This window comes from Pelophylax lessonae, assembly GCF_965119305.1.
Source record: "Pelophylax lessonae genome assembly, chromosome: 12".
NCBI classification, from domain to species: Eukaryota; Metazoa; Chordata; class Amphibia; order Anura; family Ranidae; genus Pelophylax; species Pelophylax lessonae.
In genome coordinates, this window is record NC_138779.1 from 195,537,521 (window position 1) to 195,565,505 (window position 27,985).

Below are 27,985 nucleotides of genomic sequence, written 5' to 3' on the forward strand. Positions count from 1 at the left end.
GTTTTGGCCAAATCAGGCATGTACAGAACATTTAAGGATGTCCTCAGTTTGGGTGATAAGCCACAGATAGCCGCTGTCGTAAGTGACGTGTTTAAAAGTGGCGCAGAGGTCCAGCTGGGTCCAAGATGTTCCAATTGGGGTTTTGGCACTGATTCCATCCCTAAAACAAAAATCTCTCAGTTATACATCATAAAAAATAATAATAAAAATAGCGATTCCACTAAGGAAATTTTTAAGGAATTCTGGCCATCATTGGCATTACTAGGATAAGCATTGTAGACTGACAAACAGAGGATATATAAAAACTAGGGTCACTGGATGTATCATTTAGAGCCCATTCACACTAGCACGACTTGTGAGGCGACTTGTGTAGCCCCAGGTCGCTTGACATAACAAAAGCAATGTTAATCAATCAGTGCCGTCTTAATTGGCACTACTGAAGTCGCTCCGACTTCAGAAAAGGGTCCTGTACTACTTTGAGGCGACCAGAGATCCGACTGTCCCATATACTTCAATGGGAGTCGCCTCCTTATCTTAATTGACACGACTTGTTATCAGACTTTCCAAGAAGAAGAAAGAGATTAGCCAGGCATTCCCCACAGACAAAGTCACCTGTCTCTTCAAAGTAGTGCACAAGTCTCTTCCAAGTCTCTTCCAAGTCTCTTCCAAGTCTCTAAACAAGTCTCTTCAAGTCACGGGGCGACTTTCTGGTCGTGGTAGTGTGAACCGGCTCTTAATGTCTATATTGACGGTTCAAAAAAAGCACCATCTCAGTTGAAAAGGGAGCAAAAAGTCCTAGGTTTGCTAACATTATTCAGAGCATATACAGCGGTTGCTAAATGATATGTATCCCTCAAACTGGCCCACCCTCAACATTCACAATTAATACTTCTTTACCAAATTGACAGTTTTTTTACACATTGCCTTAATACTACTGCATACATAGTTTAAAAAAAATACCTTCGGTACACGTTGCCTGCTGAGTTCACACCGAACACAGAACCATCTGTGCCAACCTCTATCTTCGCCAGAGCACCTTCAATATGCTGCCAATTGATTCCCTGGCAGGCTGTTGGGCTGACATTGTGGCGGAAGTAAATAGCGTCAATGCTGGTGATTCCCCAGCAGCCCACTGGCCCACAGCTGTAATATTTCAGTCCCCCTTCCAGTGGGGTCCAGGTTAAAACAGAAGATCTTGAAATTGTGCAACTCTGTTTCAAGCAGAAAATGTTGTCTTGTGCATTTACTCCACCCAAGAACTTATTACCACCAGCATCCACTTGCTTCAAAAGCCCTGTTGAAGAAACATGAAACACAACAGTAGTCCGTTAAATTGAGTGTAAAAACAGAGAGAAGATTAAAACGATATAAAATGGAATTGGAACTCTCCTATGTAGTAGCATAGATCTCATTATTACTGAAAGCAGTGGTCTCAAAACTGCAGCCCTTTGCTTGCCATCAGGCCTTGAGGCAAAGCTCCAGCCTCTGACACCAACAGTAGGGCACTAGTCTTTCCACTGAAACCAACAATGGGGTATATTTCCTTCCACTGACACCAACAATGGGGTATAATTCCTTCCACTGAGACCAACAATGGGGTATAATTCCTTCCACTGACACCAACAATGGGGTATAATTCCTTCCACTGAGACCAACAATGGGGTATAATTCCTTCCACTGACACCAACAATGGGGTATAATTCCTTGCACTGACAACAAAAATGGGGAAGTATTCCTCCCACTGACACCAACTGTTTCTCCCCCTGACACCAAAGATCAGGCACTGTTTACTCCCACTGGACACAGTCTGGCCCTCCTAACGTCTGAAGGACAGTAAACTGGCCCTTTCTTTAGAAAGTTTGGAGACCCCTGATTTAAAGCATGGTGGCCAAGTGTCCTAATTTTTGCAGAACAGGCAACAATTATGCAAAATGTCCTGTGCCACCTCAAGGCCAATGACATGTCCCGTCAGACTGGAGAAACACAAAGTTTCCACAGTAGGGCAGTCATTTTTCCTTGTGGCAGGAAAATCTCCATTTAATCTTTCCAGGACTGCTGGCATTAATGTTACAAGATCTACTGTATCAAGAACTGATTTCTGAAATATAACAGCCATATAGGAGGACCATGTAATTGATGGTGTCACTGGAGAACCTGATTTCATCCATAGTGGGCTGTAGGCTAATGTAGAACTATGAGCTTTTACAAAATATGCGCTGTAGCGCTTAATGATAAATATATTTGCAATTACAGTTTTATCTTAGCCTCCTTGCAAAGTCCCACAAATACCCATTAATCCTAGCAGTGATGTCTTCATGAGCCAATTTACTGTGATGAGATGTGGTAATGATGCTGATCTGTGAACTGGGTGTAACCGATTCAATTGGATATAGAATGCAGTGACACTAGCAGCGCTAATAAATCATAAGCATGAGTGCATGACATAAATGTAATATTCAAATTGAGTGATAGAAAATGTATATGGTGATCACAGAAAGTGTGCGGCATGCAAAAAGCGAAAATGAACTAAAGTCCAATTCACATCAACTGAATTATCATGCACAAAGTCCAATACAAGTGAAAACGTCCTTAGACTATATAATGGAACTATGGGATTCCTCCATGCACCAGTGCGCCTCCACCATCAAAAAAGTGCCACCTCAGAATGGACACTCACCAAAAGGCTGATCAATATACGCCTGTATGAACAGAGTGGATGATCCCCCAAAACGCAAAGGTACAGCTGCAACTTGTCTCCAATAGATCTGTGTCTCCAAATGGAACTCATTCACGCCAGCAATATCATGGAAGTAAAGCACAAGAGCGGGGACTCATAGCGTAATACCGTACAGTTTTATTAAAGATATCACAATAAAAGTACCCCGTTCCCATCAGAATGCTACTCACAAAGTTGTAGATATCATCAGGCGTTGAAAAAATTTAATAATTGCCATTAGTCCTACGCTGTTCTCTGATGTGCGACCGCTCGGTTCCACAGCAGGCCGGAGATTACAGCGTGGCGTCGGGTGTAACCAAGGTGAACGCGTACTCACGCCCTTACGCGTTTCGTCATCAAGGACTTCTACGGAGGGCGTCACCTTGGTTACGCCCGACGCCACGCTGTAATCTTCGGCCTGCTTTGGTACCGAGCGGTCGCACATCAGAGAACAGCGTAGGACTAATGGCAATTATTACATTACATTTTTTCACTTGTATTGGACTTGTACTGTATTGGACTTTATGTGCATGATAATTCAGTTGATGTGAATTGGACTTTTGTTCATTTTAGTTTTTTGCGATCACCATATACATTTTCTATCACTCAATTTGAATATTACTTTTATGTATTTATTGTATTTATTTTATATATGTCATGTACTCATGCTTATGATTTATTAGTGCTGCTAGTGTCACTGCATTCTATATCCAATTGAATCGGTTACACCCAGTTCATACATTAGTTATTTTATAGCAGCAGCTGTTTTGGATTTCATTGCCATATATATATGTTTTAGATTTATAGCGCTGGGTGAGTATGAATTTTATATATACATTTTTTTTCTTACTCCTGAGTTTTATAATGATGCTGCTCTGCTCCTGAATTTAGAGCCGCGTTTTCAGTTACATGTAGGCTGTGCCTGCTTTCTCTACAGTAGGATGAAAAGTGTTTCTGGGTGTTTTATTATCAGCATTGTCACTGCTGATATACAAAAGCCTATATCATGTGTAGCACTGCCCCCTAGAGAGCTGCTGAGATTGACACTTTTCGGATTCCCCTGGGTTACCTGTAGCAACAGTCTATAAAACGTATCACTTTAAGTCCTCGGCTTAGTCAATGAACAGTCCAGGGGATTTGGTTCTTGTGTTTTATTTGGAACTGGGATAGGAGAAGGGATAAGGGGGATACACCAACTTATGAACTACTCACCAATCCTGAGGACAACTAGCTGTAGTGTATGCGGCAAGGCCGCGGCTTCACCTTGCCACTGAAGTGAAGATAAAGAATATGATCCTGATATAATTTCTCTTCAGGGTCGTAACTTGGCACCCCCTTTCTCACTTGCTGTGTGTGCTAGCCCCTGTCTGTTGACTCTCCCTGGAGTGGTCCCCTTCCTGGGCAGACCCCTGGCAAGCTTCCCGGTACTCACGGACACTGTTTTTCCCTGCCTTCAACTCCACTTGTTAGCATCCACTGGACCTCCTGGCTCAGCACCACACGTCTGACTCACTAGACCGACCGCCTGTGACCACCTTCCATACAGACAGGAGGAGAGACAGCCATCACCCTCCTCCTGGGACCTGGCTACCCGCCCAAAGACACCCTGTCACATGTGCCCTTGGCTTTTATAACATATCCCAGGATGCCCCACTGTTTGTGCCAATCCACTGGGATAGTTACAAAGCCTGTGTGTCACTGGCTAGGGTTTCCTCCACTGTCCAACAGCTCCCCTATTGGATCCAGTGGGGACACTCCCTCAGACCAGATAAATCACACATGGACACATGCAACAGACAGAACTACTGATCAGGCTCCCCTGATAAGCAGATGGAGCAAACTATGTTTTCATCCTAGGAGGGTGCTACACATGTCAATCAGCACCTGGCCATGCCTAATCCTGCCCACTGATTTCTGGAATGACAGCTCTGCCTCTGCTGCTGAACTCCTCCTACTGTGAGCTGCAGTGTCTGGGAGGGGGAGTGTGTGAAACACAAATTAAGAAGAATTTGGTTCAGTCAGGGAAGGTAAAGGAAGTATTTTTGCTTGTTTTTTGAGGTTTGTGCATCACATTGTAGCTGTCTTTGGTACTTGTATAGACACTAATACAGGAGTATTTAGTTGTGCTTTAAATCTACATGCACAATTCCACATTCCATCCAGACCCATAGGTGCACAAGAGTGAAAACCAGAAAACAAAATATTGTCTTTTTTAGAGAATAATAGCAATGCTTCTCTGTACAGCTGTGGCCAAAAGTTTTGAGAATGACACAAATATTAATTTTCAGAAAGTCTGCTGCCTCAGTTTTTATGATGGCAATTTGCATATTCTCCAGAATGTTATGAAGGGGGATCAGATCAATTGCAATTAATTGCAAAGTCCCTCTTTGCCATGAAAATTAACCTAATCTCATAAAAAAATATTTCCACTGCATATGTGAAGAAGCCTTCAGGGCACCCAAAAAATTCCAGCAGGCTCCAGGGCCGTCTCCTACAATTGATTCAGCTGCGGGATCAGGGCACCATCAGTGTAGAGCTTGCTCAGGAATGGCAGCAGGCAGGTACTACTGCCTAGGTACTACTACTAGGAACTACTGCCATATCAACTGGTGGACTCGTGGGCCTTTCGGAAATTTGTAGCCATTGGAACACCACAATGGAAGATCCCAGGCAGGAAATATTTCTTGCAGAAGGGCATTCCAGAGCTGTATGGCCATGTTCAGCGGCAAGTGAATGTATCTCTGGCACACAGTGTCGGTGCCAAGATACATCTGACCACAGACACATGGTCTAGCAAACACGGACAGGGAAGGTATATCACTTTTACTGCCCACTGGGTGAACCTTCTGACGGCCGTCAAGCATGTAACCCGTGGCACCCGTGTAGATTTGGTTTTACCGCCACGGATTGCATGCAGGCCTGCCTCTTCTTCTCCTCCTCCTACTCCATTCTCCCTCATCTCCTCGGCTGACTCCTCCTTTTCCGCTGCTACCGTCTCTTCCGCTGCGCTGCCCAAGATCCCCAAAACCTATTCCACATGCCAGGTGAGACGTTGCCATTCTGTGCTTGCCATTCTGTGCTGCCACAGAAAACAACGTTCTTAGCTGTCAGGTAAACCCATGTGGGATAATTTTTGGGGTCTGGAATGGCCGACACTTACTTCTGTATCCTGTGAATGCCTAATGTACCTCCAGCCACAGAATACAACGTTCTTAGCTGTCAGGTAAACCCATGTGGGCTAATTTTTGGGGCCTTTCATGGCCGACACTTACTTATTTATCCTGTGAATGCCTAATGTACCTCCAGCCACAGAATACAACGTTCTTAGCTGTCAGGTAAACCCATGTGGGCTAATTTTTGGGGCCTGGAATGGCCGACACTTACTTCTTCATTCTGTGAATGCCTAATTTTTCAGACTGGAATTGAAAATCAATGGGTCTGTAAAGGTTCCGCCAAATTGTGGAATGGATACGGACTCATTTTACAGATGTGTGAATGGACCCTATATGTATTTGACATGTATTTACCAGCTGCTGTCAGTTCTGGCTGATTTAGGAAAAAAATAAATAAAACATTTTTAGGGCAACTTTTCTAATTGCAATACTTCTGTTATGATATTGTCCATGTCGTGGGACTATTTGTGCACAGCTAGTAAGTCTTTTGTGGCTGCAAATATGACCTAAAGGTTTTTAAAGTTCGCCTCCCATTAAAGTCAATGGGGCCCGCCGCGATCTTGCGGTTCGCGGACATTTGAGAAAGATTGCGGCTAATGTTCGTGAACCGCCCCGGCCGATGTTCGTCCATCGCTAGTGATAACTAAGTGGCTTGGGTAACAAAACATCGAAATTATGGGTCGATGGCCAGGATACTCCCCAGACCTTAATCCCATTGAGAACTTGTGGTCAATGCTCAAGAGGTGGGTGAACAAAAACCCCAAAAATTCTAACAAATTTCAAGCATTGATTATGCAAGAATGGGCTGCCATCAGTCAGGATGTGGCCCAGAAGTTGACTGACAGCATACCAGGGCGAATTGCAGAGGTCTTGAAAAAGAAGGGTCAACACTGCAAATGTTGACTCTATGCATAAACCTAATTTAATTGTCAATAAAAGCCTTTGACGCTTATGAAATGCTTTTTATTATACTTTAGTATACCATAGTAACATCTGACAAAAAGTGATGTAAGGGGGGAGTGAATACAATAATGTAAGGGGGCACTGATATAAAGGTTACCCTCTTATATCTGTAACCCCCCCCCTTACCTTAGTGTATTCTTTCTGTGGAAGGTGGCTTCTGGTCACATTTGCAGAGTTCCTGGGGTTCCCCTTTACATCAGAGTCTGCAGGATTCCCCATTACAGTGCAAGGGGGAACTCTGTGGATCCTGATGTAAAGGCAACCTTTGATTATTCTTTATTCTGGCAATATATCACCATTGCAATAAGTGGACTATTCTTAATAATTGCTCCACCTTTAACCACTTAAGCCCCGGAAGATTTTACCCCCATTCCGACCAGGGGGTATTTTGCGATTCGGCACTGCGTGACTTTAACGGAGAATTGCGCGGTCGTGCGACGCTGTACCTAAACGAATTTGGCGTCCTTTTTTTCCCACAAACAGAGCTTTCTTTTGGCGGTATTTGATCACCTGTGCGATTTTTTGATCACGCGCTATAAACAAAAAAAGAGCGTCCATTTTGCAAAAATAGCAATATTTTTCCCTTTTTTTTATATGAAATTCCCCCCAAAAAAAATGTAAAAATCAAAATTTTTTAAAATTTTCGGCCAATTTGTTTTATGCTACCTATGTTTGGTAAAAAAAATCGCAAAAAGCGTATTTTGATTGGTTTGCGCAAAAGTTATTGCGTTTACTAACTAAGGGAAAGATTTTTGTCATTTTTGTTGTTTTTTTTTTTAACGCGTAATGGCGGCGATCTGCGATTTTTTTTGCGGTACTGCGACATTGCGGCGGACAGATCGGACCCTTGACTGACATTTTTGACACTTTTGGGGTTACCAGTGACATTTCTACAGTAATCAGTGCTATACATATGCACTGTTACTGTAAAAATACACTGGTAGTGAAGGGGTTAACTTTATTTGAGAGGGAGGGGCTGTGTGTGTCCCTAGGGGCGTGATTCTAACTGTGATTGGCTGGGGCTTCAGCTGTATGCAGAGTGATCAACGGATCTACATAGTAGATCCATGTGATCAGCTCTCATACAGCGAGGAGAATGACAGGCAGCTTGTTTACACAAGCTGCCTGACTTTCTCCCTCTCCCCCGCCGATCGCAGAGTGGCCGGCGGACATCGGGTCCGCCGGTCACACGCGCGGGGGGGTCCGTGACCACTCGGGAGAGGGAGCGCGCCTCCGGGGGCGCGCGCTCGCTCCCTAGACCCTCACAAGCTAGTGACGTAGCCCTACGTCACTTTGCCTGTGAGGGGCTGACCGCCGACGTAGATAGTCGTGCGGCGGTCGGCAAGTGGTTAACTGGAATTTGCTCTTATGTATATACAATATATATAAAGCCCTATGTGATTTCATATCTCTCTTATCTACATATAATACACTCTTCGCATGTGCTTTAAAATGCATGGTTTTCCCTTTTACGAACAAGAAAATAATGACGTTATGCTGTTGGACTGGTATATTAATGCTATGGGGCTGATATGAAATTTTTCCCAGGACTGGTTTTTATTCCCAGTCCGGCCCTGAGTAGCAGACTTTGTGAAAATTTATATTTGTGCCATTCTCAAAACTTTTGGCCACGGCTGTACTTTCTAAAATGAAGCAGGATATCTAAATATTATGTCGATGATATAAATGTGAATTAGATATGTTCATATCTGAAGTATAATCTATCAAAGAGTTTTATTTATTTTTACCTGATACAAGCATCCAGTTATTGTCCTGCATCTTAAAGATGTTGTTGCCTCTGTTCACACCCCAAACTCCAGCAGGTCCAACAGAAACATGGGTGAGCTTTCCAGGAATCTGCTTCCAGGTATTGTCTACGAATCTGTAAATGTCATCACTACTAGTCACACCGTACACTTCACCAGCGCCGGCATCAATCTGTTTCAGTTTTCCCGGGATTGATTTGCACTGAAAATCTGAATTGAAAAAAAAAAAAAATCATATGATGCCTATACTGTACATGCATAACAGAATATATATAAATATAATGTATAATATACTGTACAAAAAATGTTTGCAAAAAAAAAAAAAAATATATATATATATATATATATATATATATTTTTTTTTTTTTAAATCTAAAAATATACAATTGGCATATGCTTACATTTAACATGATTTGTTTTATGCTGAGGGCTTCGTCATACTATTGTGAATGTTGCAGCATTATCGGCAGTTTAGCAGTGTTAGCACATTAAGAAGGTGTACTGTGATGCTGAAGCACGATGCAAAAAAAAAAAAAAAACTATTTATGTTATCAGTACCTAAATTATGGCTAAATCAGCCAGCAAACACCCAATTTTTTCTCATCTATGGTGGTTACTGAGGAGCTGAAAAAGACAGTGAGCTGTGATACCCCTATAGGCTGTGTCCACATCTGTGTGTGTCTGTAGTGTGTAACATGTAGATGCCGGGACAGCCAGAAAATGAATAACTGGCTTACACTTTGGATGCTGCATGAAGATTAGTGAGACCTGAATACAGGCCCAGCGAATTTATGAAAGCAGTATATATATATATATATATATATATATATATATATATATATATATATATATATCTCACATTATGATCATGCAATAACCAAAAATGCCAATGGAGTTAATAAGTATCCAGCACTGGGGAAAACTGAAACCTCTGTTTTAAAATGACTTGCCCTTTAAGAGAATCATGAACTAGGATAGCTGCATTCAATTTGTAGGCTTATGTAATACCAGTGCAATAAGCAGTGCTGCACGGTAACCCAAGGCAACCAATCATAGTTACATAGTTAGGTTGAAAAAGACACAAATCCAACTAGTTCAACCAATAAAAAACAAAAAAAAAGCATACAATCCCATATACACAATCCTATACATACGGTATATCCAGAGGTTGGCGAAAAAACTCCAGCAAAGCATGATCCAATTTGCTCCAGCAAAGGCAATCAGACATTCCCTGGATCAGCTCTACCTATAAATGTTGGTGACTAGTTATATTATGTACATTTGGGAAAGAATCCCTTTTTTAAAGCAATCTACTGATCTGGCCAGAACCACCTCTGGAGGGAGTCTATTCCACATTTTCATAGCTCTTACTGTGAAGAAACCTTTCCGTATTTGGAGATTAAATCTCTTTTCCTCTAGACATAGAGAGTGCCCCCTTGTCCTCTGTGATGACCTTAAAAGTGCATAACTCAACACCAAGTACACTATATGGACCCCTTTTGTATTTATACATGGTGATCATATCCTCCATCTCTAAAAGAAGGAATAAATTCAGTTCCTCTAATCTTTCCTCGTAGCTGAGCTCCTCCATGCCTCTTATGGGTTTGGTTGCCCTTCTCTGCACTTTCTCCAGTTCCACGATATCCTTTTTGAGAACTGGTGCCCAAAACTGAACTGCATATTCCAGATGAGGTCTTACTAATGATTTGTACAGGGGCAAAATGATATCTCTCTCTCTCTGGAGTCCATGCCTCTCCTAATACAAGAAAGGACTTTGCTTGCTTTGGAAACTGTAGCTTGGCATTGCATGCTATTATTAAAGAGGAACTCCAGGCACCTATAAAAAAATAAATAAAAGTCGGCAGCTACGAAAAGTGTAGCTGCTGAATGTTAAAAAACAGCCACTCACTTGTCCCAGCTCCTTCTCCACTATGGATTCCCCAGTTGTACTCCCCCTAGTAACATGGTTCCAGAATGAAACAGTGCATTGAGTTCGGCTTGTAAGTTAGAGACATCCTGTAAGAACGAGATCGGTATTCCACTGCAAAGCTTGGTGTCATCTGCAAACACTGAAATGGTACTTTTAATCCTAGACCCTATATCATTTATAAATATACCTTGTATTAAAAAGTAAGGGTCCCAACACTGAACCTTGGGGTACACCACCGATAACCTTAGACCATTCAGAGTAAGAATCATTAACCACTACTCTCTGAATTCTATCTTTCAGCCAGTATTCCATCCATTTACAAACCAATCTTTCCAAGCCTGTAGACTTTACCTTACACATTAGCTGTGTGTGGGGAACTGTGACAAATGCTTTTGATAAAATCCAAGTATACTACATCCACAGCCACCCCTCTATCCAAGGTTTTACTTACCTCCTCATAAAAAGAAATCAGGTTTGTTTGACAACTTCTGTCTTTCCTGAATCCATGCTGACGTTTACTTAAAATATTTTTCCAGCAAGAACTCATCTATGTGGTCTTTTATTAAACTCTCCAGTATCTTCCCGACTATAGAAGTTAAACTAACAGGTCTATAGTTACTTTGATGGTTTTTTAAATATTGGCACCACATTACCGAGTCCCTAAACATAAGAAACAAAGGCTTTGAAATGACAGAGCTCATTTCTTTTAGGATACGTGGGTGAAAGCCACCTGGTCCAGGTGCTTTATCCACCTTTATTCTCTCTAAATATTTCTGGACCAAATCACTTTTGAGCCATAGTGGATCATTTGGGGCTGTGTCAATACCATCCCTTGCAACCCCTGCAAAATACTCACCATGCCTCTTAGCAAATACCTTGGGTTGTCTACTTTCCGAAAAGGGGTAATTTGGGGGGTTTTATGCTATCTTGGCATTTCATGGCCTCCGAAACTGTGATAGGTAGTGAGGAGTGAAATCAACAATTTACGCCCCTTAGAAAGCCTGAAGGCAGTGATTGGTTTTGGGGGTCCTGTACACGGCTAGACTGGCAAAAAGTCTCACACATGTGGTATCCCTGTACTCAGGAGAAGCAGCAGAATGTATTTTGTGGTGTCATTTTAACATATAGCCATGGCATGTTTGAGCAATATATCACTTAATTGACAACTTTGTGTAAAAAAAAAACATTTTTGGAATATTACCGAAACTTTGTGCAAAATATGAAATATTCCATGGACTCAACATACCTCTCAGCAAATAGCTTGGAGTGTCTACTTTCCAAAATGGGGTTATTTGGGGGGGGGGGTTTGCTCTTTTGAAATTTCAGGGCTTCCGAAACAGTGATAGGTAGGGAGGAAGAAAAATAAGCAATTTATGCCCTTAGAAAACCTGAAGGCGGTGTTTGGTTTTCGGGGTCCCATACACAGGCTCCCAAAAAGTCTCACACATGTGGTATCCCTGTACTCAGGAGAAGCAGCAGAATGTATATTGGGGTCTCATTCCACATATACCCATGGCATGGGTCAGCAATATATCATTTTGTGACAACTTTGTTTAAAAAAACAAAAAACAAAAAGGAATTTTCCCGAAACTTGTGGCAAAATATAAAATATTCCATAGACTTAACATGCCTCTCAGAAAATAGTTTGGGGTGCCTACTTTCTAAAAATGGGTAATTTGGGGGGTGTTTGAACTGTCCTGGCATTTTATGTCCAATATTAGAAGCTTATGTCACACATCACCCACTCTTCTAACCACTTGAAGCCTCTTCTGACACTTTTGTTAACATGAAAAAATGATTTATTTTTAGTAGAAAATTACTTTGAACCCCCAAACATTATATATATTTTTTGAAAGCAGAGGCCCTACAGAACAAAATGGTGGGTGTTAGAATTACACGGTATTTGCGCAGAGATTTTCCAAACACAATTTTATGGGGAAAAAAACCCCCACTTTTTTAAGTTTAATGCACAAATACACTATATATTGCCCAATTGTTTGGTAAAATATAAAAGATGATCTTATGCTGAGTACAAAGATACCAAACACGACATGCTTTAAAATTGCCCGTGCAGTGGAAACAAACTACGTACATTTTTAAAAGCCTTTAAAAACCTTTACAGGTTACCGCTTTCGATTTACAGAGGAGGTCTACTTCAAGAATTACTGGCCTGGGTCTGACATTTGCGGCGATACCTTACATGCATGGCGCAGTTGCTGTTTACATATAAGACCAGACCGATGCTTGCGTTCGCCTTTGCGCGCGAACGCAGGGGTAGAGGGGTTCTTGAATTTTTTTTTTTTATTATTATTTATTTTGCTTTTTTTTTATTTTGACACCTTCCCTTTCATTTTTTTTAAATCATTTTTATTGTTATCACAGGTAATTTAAATATCCCCTATGATAGCAATAAGTAGTGACAAGTACTCTTTTTTGAAAAAATTGGGGTCTATTTGTCTATAGATCTCTCATCTGCCCTTAAAGCATCTGACCACACCAAGATTGGTGTGATAAGATGCCTTCCCAATTTCCCATTGGCGCTGTTTAAATCTGGCGAAACCGAAGTCATGAAATGCTCGTAGCTTCCGGTATCTTAGGCCATAGAGATGATTGGAGCCATTCTGGTCTCCAATCGGCTCTATGGTCAGCTGACAAAACCACCGGCTGCAGTCTCGGGTTACCTGGTGGGACAGGAGAGCCAGAGAAAACCGTGGAAGGTGGCGTGGGGGGGGGGGGGTTGTCCCCTCTCACTGCTTGTAAAAGCAGTCTAGCGGTTAATTTTCTGCTAGGATTGCTTTTACATGAAAGCTGACTGCTGGCTGTAAGAAGAAATACCAAAGTGTGTAGTATACCCACCATTAGACCTCCCAGCATCCACCCACTTCTAATTAAGGGCATACATGCAATGGTCTTGAAAAAAGAACATAGCAGATTCCTCTATTCACATCGATCAAAATCTCTGCCAAGAAAAGTGTTAAAAAATATACATTGCGAGGCAATGTCCACCCTATCCCCTATGCTTCGCCATAAATGCTCTTTTTTTAACTGCGGTGGTGAAATCACCTCCTACAGCACTACAATCATTGATTACATATATGGTGAGAGCAAACGCTGTTGCTGTCAGAATAAACAAATCAGTGCTGCAGCTGATGGGCGTACCTGCAAAGCAAACAATGGTTAACAATAAAACACAGTAACAATAAAACATTAAAGTATAACAGTATATTATAAAGACAGGCCCGGATTGGCTAATCGGGAGCATCTGGAGAATTCCAGATGGGCTGGTCCATTTGGGGTGCAGGCAGGGCTGGTGTAATGCCGAAAGTTACAAGTATCATCTGCCCTGGACATGTCCATATCTGTGATGAAGGGGGGGGGGGCACACTGGGAGCTTTTGCCTTCTCCTGCCTGACAGGGGTGAATATCATTCTCCCTCCTGTCACTGTACAACAAAGTATGATCCTCAGACTTGTTCATTCCATTCACTTCACCTCCGCCTTATCTCTCCTTCAGCTGTTTATCACTCTGCTCTTTACAAGCTCCCCTCCCCCCTGTCAGCTTCTTCTACTTCCCCGTTCCCGGCCAGGTCACTTGAGTCTTCCTTGTTGGTCACTTTCACTTTGTCCGCAGCATGTCGTTTCTTTACCTTCCCTGCACAATAGTAAGTCAGCACCGAGTCTTCTGCTCCTCTCTCCTGTTCACATTAACCCTTCACCTTCTTCTTTCAGCTGTCCACTCCATAAATCTGCACTGTATGTCCTGAAGCCTCTGGTCCCAACTCTGGGCTATCCAAGCAGCCATTTAGCTGACCCTGTACTGGCCTAAAATGCAGCATTAGCACTTTCTTTACAGCCCTTCACTCTGTTCTTCATTAACACATGTTCTTATTACCCAGACCTGCCCTCCCCCCCATCCCTATCCCCTCCCCTATACCTATCCCCCCTATACCTATCCATATACTGCATCCACCAAGGGGATGGAGGTGTAATGCTTTTCAGCTGGTCTGCTCCAGTTTGCACCATGGTTATATTTTAACCTAATTAATTGAACTTTTTGAGACAATAGCCAGTCGTGCATGGGGATGGGTTGGGGGAGGTTGGGCTGTCTCCCTCTCACCTGTTCCCCATCCACCCATTAGCGGCCATGTGCCTCCAGTGTGAGGACACTAAATTAAGAGTGTAGGACTGCAGATTTAAACAGGGTGCCGTGACGTGGCTCTGCAGCTTTCACATGCGTTTGCAAATGTGTGTCAACTAAACCCCTGTTCTTTGTACCAAGAGACAGGTATTATTTGGTTAGTGACAGACTGGAAGGTGAGTACATCAAACTGGGGGCTGGCTGACTTTCATGCACCTCTTACAATCCTTCAAACCTCATTTTGTGTTTTGTTATAGGGATGGAGACGCCGGGCAACACCAGCTTGGGTCTCATCTAAAGTCCCACCTAGTCCAATATGTTTAAACCTATTCCCCCCCTATCCCTATCCCCCCCTATCCCTATCCCCCCCCATACCTACCCCCCCCCACCTATACCTATCCCCCCTATACCTATTCCCCCCTATCCCTATCCCCCCCCAATACCTACCCCCCCCCCCCCATACCTATCCCTAATAATCTGTGCACTGCGGTTTGGTCACAGTGTGATTGTGTGTGCGTTTTACCTGGATTTTAGGTACACTTCTATTGAATTTCTATTACAAAGTGCGTTTTCATGAAAGTACATCAAAGTCCTGCATGTTGCATCTTTGATGCGGTTTCAGAAAACGCACTGTGTAATGGAATTCAATAGAAGTGCACCTAAAATCCAGGTAAAACGCACACACAATCACACTGTGACCAAACTGCAGTGCACCGGTGTGACCCCACTATAAGGCAAACTTCACACCTTTGAATGTCAGTCACAAGATTGTGGCTTTCCTGACACACACACAGAAACAAATCGTCCATTAGTAGACATGCGACAGTGCCATTTACTGGTGATGGCACCCCCCACATCTGCTATCACATGCACCAAACCACATGGTGTCTCAAATGTGAAACATCTGGGGTCTGTTTAGAGCCCTGATATTTCATCAAAGCCCCCCAACAGGGCAGTTAAAAATGTAAAAAGTATATATATATATATACACTGTACATATAAATTCTCAACACAATATAAATAATGTAAAACATTTGTAAAAAATAAATAATTAAGGGCTTGTTCACACGTGTTTTGGTCTCTGAAAAGCAACCATCATGCAGATTGCTCTTCAGAGAGCATTTGACAGGAGGTAAGGAGCCGTTGTATCGCCTCCCTACTGCCTGAAACAAACCTTCTACCATTATTAGCCTTATGGGGTGGGGGGGCACAGCTTGCCATGTTTGCCCTGGGCACTGAATGACCTTGTCTCAGCACTGGGTGCAGGGGGTCCGGCCGCACCGGGCGCAACATCTGAGGGGGTGTCGTGTAGCATGACAGTGAAGGCAGTTTTATTCCAGGACAAACCCACACTGTGTGATTCCTGAACTGGTGATTCCAGTGACATCAGTCACACACAGGCAGAAGCCCAGCATTCATAGCGGAAGAGGGTTTAAATTCCTCCTCCTCCGCGCCAAGAAAGTAGCTCCACCCACCTCCTCATCGCTGCAGGTAAGAGGATTGTTCATGTTGTCATCGCTCTGGCTCTGCTCTTCTTCCTGCTAAAAATCACTGCCCTTGCCACAGTGTAGGATTGTCTTCTCATGAGCTTTGCATTACTCAATATTCCCCAGGATCTCAATAGGAGGAGATGATGTCCTCCTTGGTTAGCTACCTCTGGAGGATGCTCATTCCATCCCCCCCCCCCCCCCCTACAGGTTTTTTTTTTTTTGCAGTTTTAACTAGCATTTTATGGAGGGTGAGGTGAAGGATGGCCTTGAATAAGGAGATATTGCCCCTGAGTTGCAAGGTCCTCTTGTTGCCATCATTCATTTTGGTGTCCCTGAGACAACTGCACAGTACAGGAACAAGTAACAAGAAGCATGCATTCCATGTGGGAGCTTGCATGAATCTTAGAATTTTGCATAATTCTTACATTTCAGATTAAGGTGAAGTAAATTAATTTCTGACTATAGCACAGTTGCAGGGTTTGGTAGTTTACTGAAGCAAAATTGGAAAAAAGCCTCCAATGGACGCAGCTTATGTGCTTTTGAGGTCCTTGATCAAATGCACATAGACCATACATGACCGAATGTAACCGTCACCTTTCACCAAACTGAATGTGATCTGTGGATTCTATATCGTTGCATGTCTGTGTATTTCTCTAGAAATGTGTTCAGGGTAGAGGTTTTATTTGAGCTATAGCCGGAGAACAGATTACAAAAGTTCCCCACTTTATATCACTGCAATGTTTAATCTAATTTTTAATACTAAGCCAAAACATGGAATTGGCTGCTTTGGCAGCACTATGAATTAGTGATTGACCGATATAGTTTTTTTTATTGCCGATACCAATATTTTGGCCATTGAATATCGGCTTTTGCCGATATTGGCCGATATTTTCGTACATTTAAAAAAAACTATGTGGCAAATGAGGTTTAATGTTGATAAATGTAAAGTTATGCACTTGGGGGCTAAGAATATGCATGCATCATACATACTAGGGGGGAAGGATCTGGGGGAACCCATGGCAGAGAAGGCTACTGTATTTGCACTTAATTGTAAATGATGATATTTTTTGAAAAATACAATGAATTACAAGGCTGTAGAGAGCAGTGCGCCATTGCAAACTTATATTCTGAGGTTTTAATTACATTATTTTAATATAGTCAGTCGTGAACTAAAGTGGGCCGGTGTAAGGCATGAAACTCCAGGGCTGAAAATGAGTCCCACTCCGGCCCTGTATAAAGAACAGTAAAAGTAGAAGAGTAAAAAAGTTGAGTAAGAACAGAAAATCAACTCAATAAAACGACAACTGTGTTTGGCTTTTTTATTTTTAAATATTTTTAATTATTTTTTATATTTTTTAATAATTGTTTTGTAACTTTTTTTTTAAAACTTTTTTTGTAACTGTAAAAAAATTGTTCCAGGCTAGGGACTCTCAAAATGCGATAGCCAACATCTTTCGAGATCCTGTGTGAAAAAGTGTGCCCTAGACTGTGCCGTGCTGTACCCTATCCTAATACTCTACTAGTGTGTGGTAGCAACGGAAACAGTCCCCGATGCAGAGACCAGGTTAGCCAGGACAGGAGGGACAAAAATAGAGGCTGTCATGCCTAAATCTGAGTTTCCTACAGACATGACATCTTCTTTGGGGTAGGGGTACCAGGATCCAGTATCCGGAAAATGCCTCTCATGCGGCCGGCTCACTGCTTCTGGATAGGGAATTTGAGCCACAGCACCTCCAGGATACAGAAGGGCTGTTATGATCTCTTCCTGGAATTTTAGAAAGGATCCACTTCTTCATGATGCTTTGTATAGCACATTAGCGCCCAGCAGAGCCAATTGAAATAAGTATACAGACACTTTTTTGCACCAGCGTCTGGCAATTAAGTACAACCCTCCCATGTTAAGGTTGTATTCATGGACACAATACAAAGCAATTTACCAGACTTCAAGCAGGCTCTCTCCCCCATCTAAGTCCGGAATTTACAAGCCCTTGGGGATAGCCCAAGCTATTAGGTCGCATGGTGCCACATGCGCCAATGCCAAAATCAAAAAGGTGTCTAAAAAGTGGCACACTTGTATAGAAGTTGTCCACGTATAAATGGTACCCCTTTCCGAATAAGGGTGACACCAAGTCCTAAACAATCTTGCCACTGCTCCCATGTAGTCTGGGCAGTTGGGGGGCTCCACATTGCTAAATTTTCCCTCGTAAACCAGGAAACTACATGTATAGCCTGTTGCCCATGTCACAGAGCTTATACATCTTGACCCCATATCTGGCACGCTTGCTGGGGAGAAACTGTTTTAAAACAAGGCCAGATAATGTAATCAGTGACTCATCAACGCAGACAGCTTGTTGGGGCGTATACAAGGCTGCAAATTTCTGGATGAAGTCGTTTAAGGCTGAATTCTGCGGAGCCTGTCAAATCTAGGGTAACCCCGAGGACGACAAAGTTCATTGTCACTGAAGTACATGTTCAGCAAGATTTGCGAGTATCTAGTACTGGCCATGGCAACAGAGAACATGGGCATATGGTGAATTGGGTCAGTGGACCAATAGGACCGCAACTCACTCTTTTTAGTAATGCCCGTGAGAAGAGATAGGCCCAGAAAAGTTTTAAATTCAGAAACCGTGATACATTTCCATGCAAATTCTCTCGCAAGCGTAAAATTTGGATTTGTGGTGATGAATTGATTGGCATATAAATTGGTCCACAATAGATCAAGTAAAGATCTTCTGTGAAAAACAGCTCATAAAAATTAAGGGAATTAAAATTGGCTGTTTCCACCTAAATTCAGGGTTGGCCAGTGAATGGAGGAAGTACAGGTGCTGCAGAAGTGGCTCCCGAGTCCCAATCAGGATTTGCAAGCTCATCAGGAAGGACACTATGAGCTCTACGGGTCTGTCTTCGAATTCTTGGTGGCTGTGGGACACTACTTGTGCTAGCCACCACACCAGCTTGAACTGCATTTATGGTTATGGGACTCGCCACGTCACCAAGTGTTACTGCAGCCAAGCTCCAGCAGCCTAGTACATCCTGGTCACTGACTATGACCAGGATGTACTAGGAGGCTGGTGCTTGTCAGTTCACTAGAAGGTTGAGCGGCATTAGAACCGCCACTCTGCTGCAAACGAGAACCCTGCGGTTGTTGCACCTCACCAACAGAAGAACAGGGTCGGATACGCCTGACCTAAGCAGTGACCACTACTCCTTCGTCAGAGCTATCTGTCAGGGTGCCGCTGCTGTCTACAGATTTGAATACTGAGTTTAAATCTGACATTGAGGCTTCCCCATCGCTCTCATCTGTCGTGCTCAGTATCGTGTAGGCCTCTTCACTAGTGTACCTCTGTTTGGACATTTTGACCAATAAAGTTATAGGTACCTAGTGTGACTCACAGGTAAAAAAGTACCTCGTTGTCAAGGACTGTTTGAACCGCTACCAAAAAATTTAACTGCTAGCGCTAGCAAAGAACAGGCCTGACTCTGCTAATGCTGCAGTTTAGTGTGCTGTGTATTGGAAGTGACAGTAATCTGCTGATTCTGAACTTCTTGGGGGAGGCTGTGGGCAGGGCCGGAGCTCCCGCTAGGCAAACTAAGCAGCTGCCTAGGGCGCACTGCCACCTAAAGGCGCACTGCTGCCTAGCCTAACCTAGCCGGGAGGGTGCAGGCCGGCCCGGATGGATCATCAGTCAGTTTGCCAAGCCCGGCGGCAGCCGCGGACGTCTCGGCCCTGCTGGAATAGTGCTGTGTCCTAAGCTTGTGCTGCTGACTGTGAATGTCACTGTGTGCATTGTTGCTTTGCAGGCCTCACGGTCCGTCCGGGCAGCGCTGTCTGTGCACCGTGTACGAATATTATTGGTGGTGGTGGTGGTGGTGACGTTCCTCCCTGCAGCCTGGCTGGCACTGTGTGCCCAGGACAGGTGCTATGCCAGCCAATGAGGTGCTGAGCACGGGCACGGCACTCCGCCCACCTCAATGCGATGTCATTCCCTACTCCAGTCCAGTCCCACCCACAACAGAGGAGCCTGCGCAGTCCCTGGCTGTCTGTCCCACACGGCGTGGACTGTGGAGGCTCAGGAGCAGGCTGAAACTGAGAAGAGAGAAGGTATTGTGTGTGTGTGTGTGTAACAGACAGTGTGGCCTGTAATAATTGCTGTCTGGCTCAAGCTGTAGTAGACAAACAGTATTATTCACAGTCTGCAGCTGCATTAATCATATTTGGAATTCCCAGGCTGTGCACAGTATATTATGGCATCCTGTACTTGTACATATTTGTTATAGTATAGTCATGGACAAATATTGGATAGTTGATTAATGACCTAGATCAGTGGTTCTCAATTCCGGTCCTCGGGACCCACCAACAGGCCAGGTTTGCAAGATAACTAAATTACATCACAGGTGATCTCATTTGCTGCTCAGTGATTGCAGTATTCTAGTCTGCATCCCCCAAGGTAATACTTAAAATCTGGCCTGTTAGTGGGTCCCGAGGACCGGAATTGAGAACCACTGATCTAGATAAGAAGAGATTGGGACGGACCAGTGGGTGATATCAGAAGTAAATGATATAAGCAGCAGTCTTGTGTGTCTTTCCCCAATATTATATCAGCAAGAAAATATACTGTAATATATATACAAAAGCAGCAGTCTTGTGTGATCCCCAATATTATATATCATCAGTAAATATAATATTATATATAATATAATATTATTATAATAAAAGACTGCTGCTTTTGTATATATCCGCTTCCAGACCACCCCACACACATATACTGAGGCAGGACATCCCTTCAGCACCAAATAACGTACCGTAACTGTATGTCTTTTTTTTTTTTATGGGGACACAGCAGACCCAATGTCTGCCGAGACCCCCCAATCATTCCTGAGGCAGACAGAACGGCGGTCTGCTTATGTAAACAAGTAAACAAGGCAGATCGCCGTTCTGTGAGAGGGGAAGATGGAGATCTTGTGTTCCTGCTAAGCAGAAACACGGATCTCTGTCATAGTTGCATAATTAATCTCTACTTATCATCAGATTACAGGGTCTACTCAATAAAGAGAGAATTACAGGAAATTGAAAAGGGAATTTTAAACTTGAGGCCAAAGTAGCAGAGTTGGAATAATTCTCCCATTAAGCTGCACTACTTCTGCCTAAAGTTTAAAATTCCCATCACCATGCTGCACTAGTAAATATAGCTGGATAAAACAAAAACTGTGTCTGTCTTCATTTCAGGCTGCAAAGCAACAAAATGTCATTATTTTAAAGGGGATGATTCTTTTCGATACCCACTAAATATACCTCATGGAATCATTTTAAAATAGATTGGTAGCAAGCCTAAATAATACATTTTTTAACTACAATGAAGAAGAGTGTCATTCCTGTTGGTGACCCCGTTTTGGAGATCTATCCCTATTTCCTGCCCCAGTAACACCAATAAATAAATAAGCGGGGATGTGCCTGATGCAGAAATGAAAACACGTCTTCTCCTTCCTCTAATGTTATACTTTGTATCACAGAATGAGAGTATTCCACTCACACTGACAATGTTACGATTTCCTCTTTGACATCCCGCTCCATACAGTGATCTCATTCTGTACAATACGACTCCTCCCGCAACCCATTCTGGCTTCACTGTCTCGTACTGCGCATGCTCCTCTGTACTGTATGGTTGCCTAGCGTGTCTATGGATGCCGTACGGCATGATAGTTTGCGGCCGTAAAGTGACACCTTGATGCCCGGCATCAGCTCTGATTACCACAGCAATGGATCTGAACCGGATCATCCAGGCCATGTGGGGACCATAGACCCCAAGATGAGGCTGGCGGCCGAGAATGAACTCAACCAGGTGGGTGCACCTACAGGGCTCCTGGGGTAATACTGTTATTCAGGGGTGTTGCTAGGTAGGAAAAAGACCAGGGGCTTGAGCCTGAAGGTAAATTTGATCCCACGACGTCCCTTTCTGACATCAGAAGGGGGTATGAAGATCAGCGCCAGGGAGCTTTGCCCGGCGCTGGATTAAAGGTGAGTGTAACACCAATTAGAGTATTTTGATGGGGCGACACCTCTTGACCCCTTTACATTACACAGTGTGTTGTACAGGGTGAAAGGTTCAGGAGTGTGTTGTAAGGGGGGAAGGTTCAGGAATGCATTGTACGGGGTGCAAGGTTCAGAAATGCGTTGTACGGGGTGCAAGGTTTAGGAATGCGTTGTACGGGGTGCAAGTTTCAGGAATGCGTTGTGCGGGGTGCAAGGTTAAGGAATGCGTTGTACGGGGTGCAAGGTTCAGGAATGCGTTGTACAGGGTGCAAGGTTACGGAGTGTGTTGTACGGGGTACAAGGTTCAGGAGTGCGATGTATGGGGTGCAAGGTTCAGGAATGCGTTGTACGGGGTGTAAGGTTCAGGAATGCGTTGTACAGGGTGCAAGGTTAAGGAGCGTGTTGTACGGGGTGCAAGGTCCAGGAGTGCGATGTATGGGGTGCAAGGTTCAGGAATGCGTTGTACGGGGTGTAAGGTTCAGGAATGCGTTGTAAGGGGTTGCAAGGTTCAGGAATGCCTTGTATGGGGTGCAAGGCTCTGTAATGCGTTGTACGGGGTGCAAGGTTATGGAATGTGTTGTACGGGGTGCAAGGTTAGGGAATGTGTTGTACGGGGTGCAAGGTTATGGAATGTGTTGTACGGGGTGCAAGGTTCAGGAATGTATTGTATGGGGTGCAAGGTTCTGGAATGCGTTGTACGGGGTGCAAGGTTCTGTAGTGAGTTGTACGGGGTGCAAGGTTCTGTAGTGAGTTGTATGGGGTGCAAGGTTCAGGAATGCATTGTACAGGGTGCAAGGTTCAGGAATGCATTGTACGGGGTGCAAGGTTCAGGGATGCGTTGTACGGGGTACATGGTTTAGGAATGCATTGTACGGGGTGCAAGGTTTAGGAATGCGTTGTACGGGGTGGAAGGTTCAGGAATGCGTTGTACAGAGTGCAAGGTTCAGGAATTATTTAAACTGCATAGACACCAATTAGTTAAACATTGCACACTTAGCTTAAAATCTTGATTAGCAGCACACAGAAGCAGGGGGAAGAATGGCGACATCAGATGCATGATATGCAGCAGACAGTGTAACATCTATCCAACACAGCCAGTGATCAGTGGGCAAGCCGGGGCCTGCCACAATGAGAGTGATTGGAGCTGTCAAATTAAAGCACTGATGTCGGGGATGGGCGGGGCCGATATGTGGGGCTCCTCCCCTTTCTTCCATGCATAGACAAACAGCAGGCACCTGCGGTGTGTATACATTATTGCCAAGGAGGAAGGTGGAAGGGGGCGGGACCAATTGTAACTGTATGTGTACCCACAGCAGTTTATAATTCAGGTTTATTATACACCGCTGTGAATGCACATTCAGTAGTTTTTATATTTTTGCCCTTAACCTGTTCCAGCAGAGCCATTACTCCAGTTAATTTACGGGTAGTTAAAATCCCCCATTATTATCTCTGTCCCAGCCCTTGCAGCCCTTTCTATCTGTGCAAGGAGCTGAGTCTCCACCTCCTCATTAACACTGAAACAGTGATAGCAAACCTTGGCACCCCAGATGTTTTGGAACTACATTTCCCATGATGCTCCTGCAATCTGCAGTGTAGTTAAGCATCTTGGGAAATATAGTTCCAAAACATCTGGGGTGCCAATGTTTGCCATCACTGGTCTATAACAAACTCCAATGATAACCTTTGTAGTATGCAGACCCAGGTACAGTTCCAGCTATAATGCTTCAGACTCATTACACTCTCACAGCCCTCCTCCCATTTTCCAAATTCCACCCACCAATAGGGGCTGACCCCTGTCTGACCTGTCTGCCCCATTATAATCTAATTCACACTCCCCCCTTAATCCTAGGTTAAATACTCCTCCAGCCTTTCCATAAACCTCTCCCCCAGCACAGCAGACCCCCCTTTCAATTAGGCAAAAACCATCTTTAGCACAGGGGCGTAACTACAGCGGTTGCAGGGGTTTGCAACCGGGCCCCATGCTCCAGGAGGCATGTGTGGCTCCCCTGTACACCTGGATAGGAGGGACGGCGGGGGCAGCATGTAGAGAAATCACTGTCCTCCTCTTTCCTCCTGTAACTGCAGGAGGAAAATGGCGGAGATTGGTTCCTCTGTATGCTGCCCCTGCCACTCCTCCTATCCAGTTCACTTGTGTTCTGCTGTCTCTGGGCCCCTGTGTGCTCCCCTGGCCCCCCACCCACTGTACTCCGCGCCCCCCCCCCCCAACTGTGCTCCCTTCCCTCTCCTGCCAGCTGCTGCAGGGAATGTGTCACAATAGAGAACAGAGTCATAGTCAGTGACATTGTAAAAAAATACAATAAAATGATAAAAAATAATACAATTAAAATACCAAAAAATAAAAATTACTGACACCAGTGGGTGAACTTCAATGATTGCAAAGGTCATACTTGCAACCGGGCCCTGGCATTCCACCACCGTGGGGAGGCCCCAAGATGGTGGGAAGGGAGCCCACTGCAGAACTTGTGAAAGGGTCCCGCTGCGGGACCGTAATAAAGGGCCCCGCAAACCGAGTAAAAGAGCCCCAGGATCAGTGGGAAGAGCCCAGGCTTGAAGGGAAGGGCCCTGGCCAGGGGTCCCTTCATGGTTTCTTGCTCCGGGGCCCTGAAGGCTTTAGTTACGCCTTGGCTTTAGCATATACAGTAGGTTGTACCCCAATAAATAGTCAGCTCAGTGCTCTAAAAACCAAAATCTCGCCTTCTTACACCAGGTTTTTAGCCATGCATTCAGTTCTCAAATCTCCCCCTGCCTTTCCTGTGTTGTACAGGCAACATTTCAGAGAATATCACCTTGAAGGTCCTTCCCTTCAACTTGCAGCCTAGTTCTTTAAATTGGTTCTTAAGGAGCCTCCACCTTCCATATATTCTGTCTTTGGTTCCAACGTGGACTAATGGCGCTTTTCCACTGCATGGAACCGTACCGGTTCGGCACCCTTTTGTGCTTTTCCACTGCGGTACCGCATGGTATAGGGTCGGAACGGTTCGGTACGGTACGTTATAGGTTTGCTTTTCCACTGCATGGAACCGAACGGTACGGTACGGTACTGCCCTGAAAAAACAGTACCTACTCGATTGTGGTTCCAACAGGTACCAAACTGGTACCATATCCCACAATCCTTTGCATGCAGTCACTACTAGCCACTGATTGGTCAGAGAATCCCACCCACCCCGTTGTTATCCCACCCACTTAACTTTAGTACTGCTTTAGTGGAGAAGCAAACCTATACCGTACCGTACCGAACCGTTCCGACCCTATACCATGCGGTACCAGCAGTGGAAAAGCAAACCAGGCCAAGCAGGGCCGAGTAGAGCCGAGCCGGTACTAGCCGGTACTTGCAGTGGAAAAGTGCCATACGACAGCTGGGTAATGCCCGGCCCCTCCCAGTAATATATCAACCTGGTCCACCACATGCCGAACCCTGGCACCAGGGAGACAGCAAAACATTAATTTGAGGTGAACTTGGCAGCAATTTTTTCTATCAGTCCTTCTGATTAAAGAATCCCCTATTACTACCAACTGTCTAGGCCTACCTGCATTACCCTTACCACCCCTACTAGATGGGCTTCTCTCCCGGCTGTTGGGGGTGGTAGTGACATCTAGGGCTGTCACCTCTGAGCTTACCACCCCCACATCTTCACCCAAATTGGCAAATCTGTTTGGGTGCTCAAACCCATGGCTGGCTTTCCTTTTTTGTGAACCCCCATCACGCCGTCTATCTGCACCAACCCATCTTCCTACCTTTTAATCCTGACATACCCCTCCATCCTCCCCATTAACCCTAATAGCCAGCTGCTCAGTGAGCAGAGGACCCCTTTCAAGGTTGTCAGTTCTGCCCAGTGTTGCAATTTGCTCGTCCAGATCTCTAATGCAAACTTCTAGAAGGGCAACCCACTCACATCTGTCCCAGCGGTATCCATCCTGGAGCTTCATTGTTGTATACATGTGGCACACTGTGCACTGCACAAAACCTTCAGTCTTTCTGGCACACATTTTCCCAGCTACAATAATAATATTACTGGCAAAAATTGAGTAGCAATTAAGGTACTCAACCAAATGCTTAAATATGAACACACTGTGATAACATCACAACAATAGATAAGGCAAATGAATATTAGTGAAAAACAAACAAAAAATATCAAGCCCAGAGTCAATACACCAATAGATTAATCTTGGACAGACAAATGGTGAAAATAAAGTAGTGTTGAAGCAAAGAACCACAAGTCCCAGCAGGCGGATCCCACTCCGTATTGATTAAACGAGGGGGGGGGGACACCCGTGAAGGATCACCAAATAACCAATATAGCAGCTTACCAGAAGATGTTGGTCACCCAACCTAATGGATAGACCACAGTAGGCTTAATTGAAATTATATGGAGGTTCGTCAGGTGTCACTCCATGTATGGCAGGTGGTTCAGGTCCGATGTTTTATAAAGACATATATATGAAGGAATGATGATAGGGACATAGTGTAATTCCGTAAAATCAGTGTATTTATTAAAACCAAAAAGATGTATACTCACATGTAAACACCATTTAAAAATATGTATCCATATAGCAACGCGGAGATCTAAGTGTTGGGGCGTCCCCGCAAACACTTGCAAAGGCCGGCAAACGCGTTTTGTCATAGGTTTGACATCGCCCCTGACGACGTCAAACCTATGACAAAATGCTTTGGGGGGAGTCAGACGTGACGCAACCACAACCCCAGAGCCGGCCTTTGAAAGTGTTCGCAGGGACGCCGCAAGACTTAGATCTCCAGCGTTGCTATATGGATATATGTTTTTAAATGGTGTTTACATGTGAGTATATATCTTTTTGGTTTTAATAAATACACTGTTTTTACGGTATTACGCTATGTCCCTATCATAATTCCTTCATATTTATGTCTTTTGAACATCGGACCTGAACCACCTGCCATACATGGAGTGACACCTGACGAACCTCCATATAATTTCAATTAAGCCTACTGTGGTCTATCCATTAGGTTGGGTGACCAACATCTTCTGGTAAGCTGCTATATTGGTTATTTGGTGATCCTTCACGGGTGCCCCCCCCCCCTCGTTTCATAAATATGGAGTGGGATCCGCCTGCTGGGACTTGTGGTTCTTTGCGTCAACACTACTTTATTTTCACCATTTGTCTGTCCAAGATTGATCTATTGGTGTATGGACTCTGGACTTGATATTTTTTGTATATTTTTTGTTTGTTTTTCACTAATATTAATTTGCCTTATCTATTGTTGTCAAGCTATCACAGTGTGTTCATATTTAAGCATTTGGTTGAGCACCTTAATTGCTACTCAATTTTTGCCACCAATATTTTTCTTTTTCTATTTTTTCAAAGTATTTTAACAAAATATTTTTTTGATAGCGCTACACATATTTGTTTATTATTTTGTTGGGATTTTTCTATAGGTCCATGTGTGCCGCTTTCATAATTCTTTCACTAATTTAACACCAGCTTAATCATTTATAGCGCAGAAACTTCCCATTTACAATAATAATATTACTAACAGGAAATTTCAGATGTTACTTACAGGTTTGAACACTCCTGTTATAATCTCAGAAATCACTTAAATTAGTTTGCCTATTCCAAGATGGCTCCTTATACTAAATTCTGATTGGGTTTAAAGGATAAATGCAAACACCTTATAGTGTCTAACCTCCCTATAAGATAGAAATAGATGGGAAGGGAGAGAGATCTTACCTCCAGATGCAGAGATTCCAGCACACAGCAGGAGGAGGCTCACAGCAAACAACAT

At 43.8% G+C, this 27,985-nt stretch overlaps 2 protein-coding genes across 2 annotated transcripts in view; both read right to left on the minus strand.

Annotated features, from left to right (window-relative positions):
- The window catches only part of LOC309567685 (fish-egg lectin-like), a 192,242-nt gene that overhangs the window by 92,756 nt on the left and 71,501 nt on the right, over positions 1–27,985 (minus strand). The gene's annotated exons all lie outside the window — the stretch shown is intronic.
- On the minus strand, positions 13–27,985 carry LOC309568324 (fish-egg lectin-like; the record flags this gene model as incomplete). The annotated part of the gene is made up of 4 exons (XM_082273987.1): positions 13–160; positions 961–1,294; positions 8,601–8,828; positions 27,931–27,985. The coding sequence occupies 4 exons, from the start codon at positions 27,983–27,985 to the stop codon at positions 13–15; spliced, it is 765 nt and encodes a 254-aa protein (XP_082130113.1).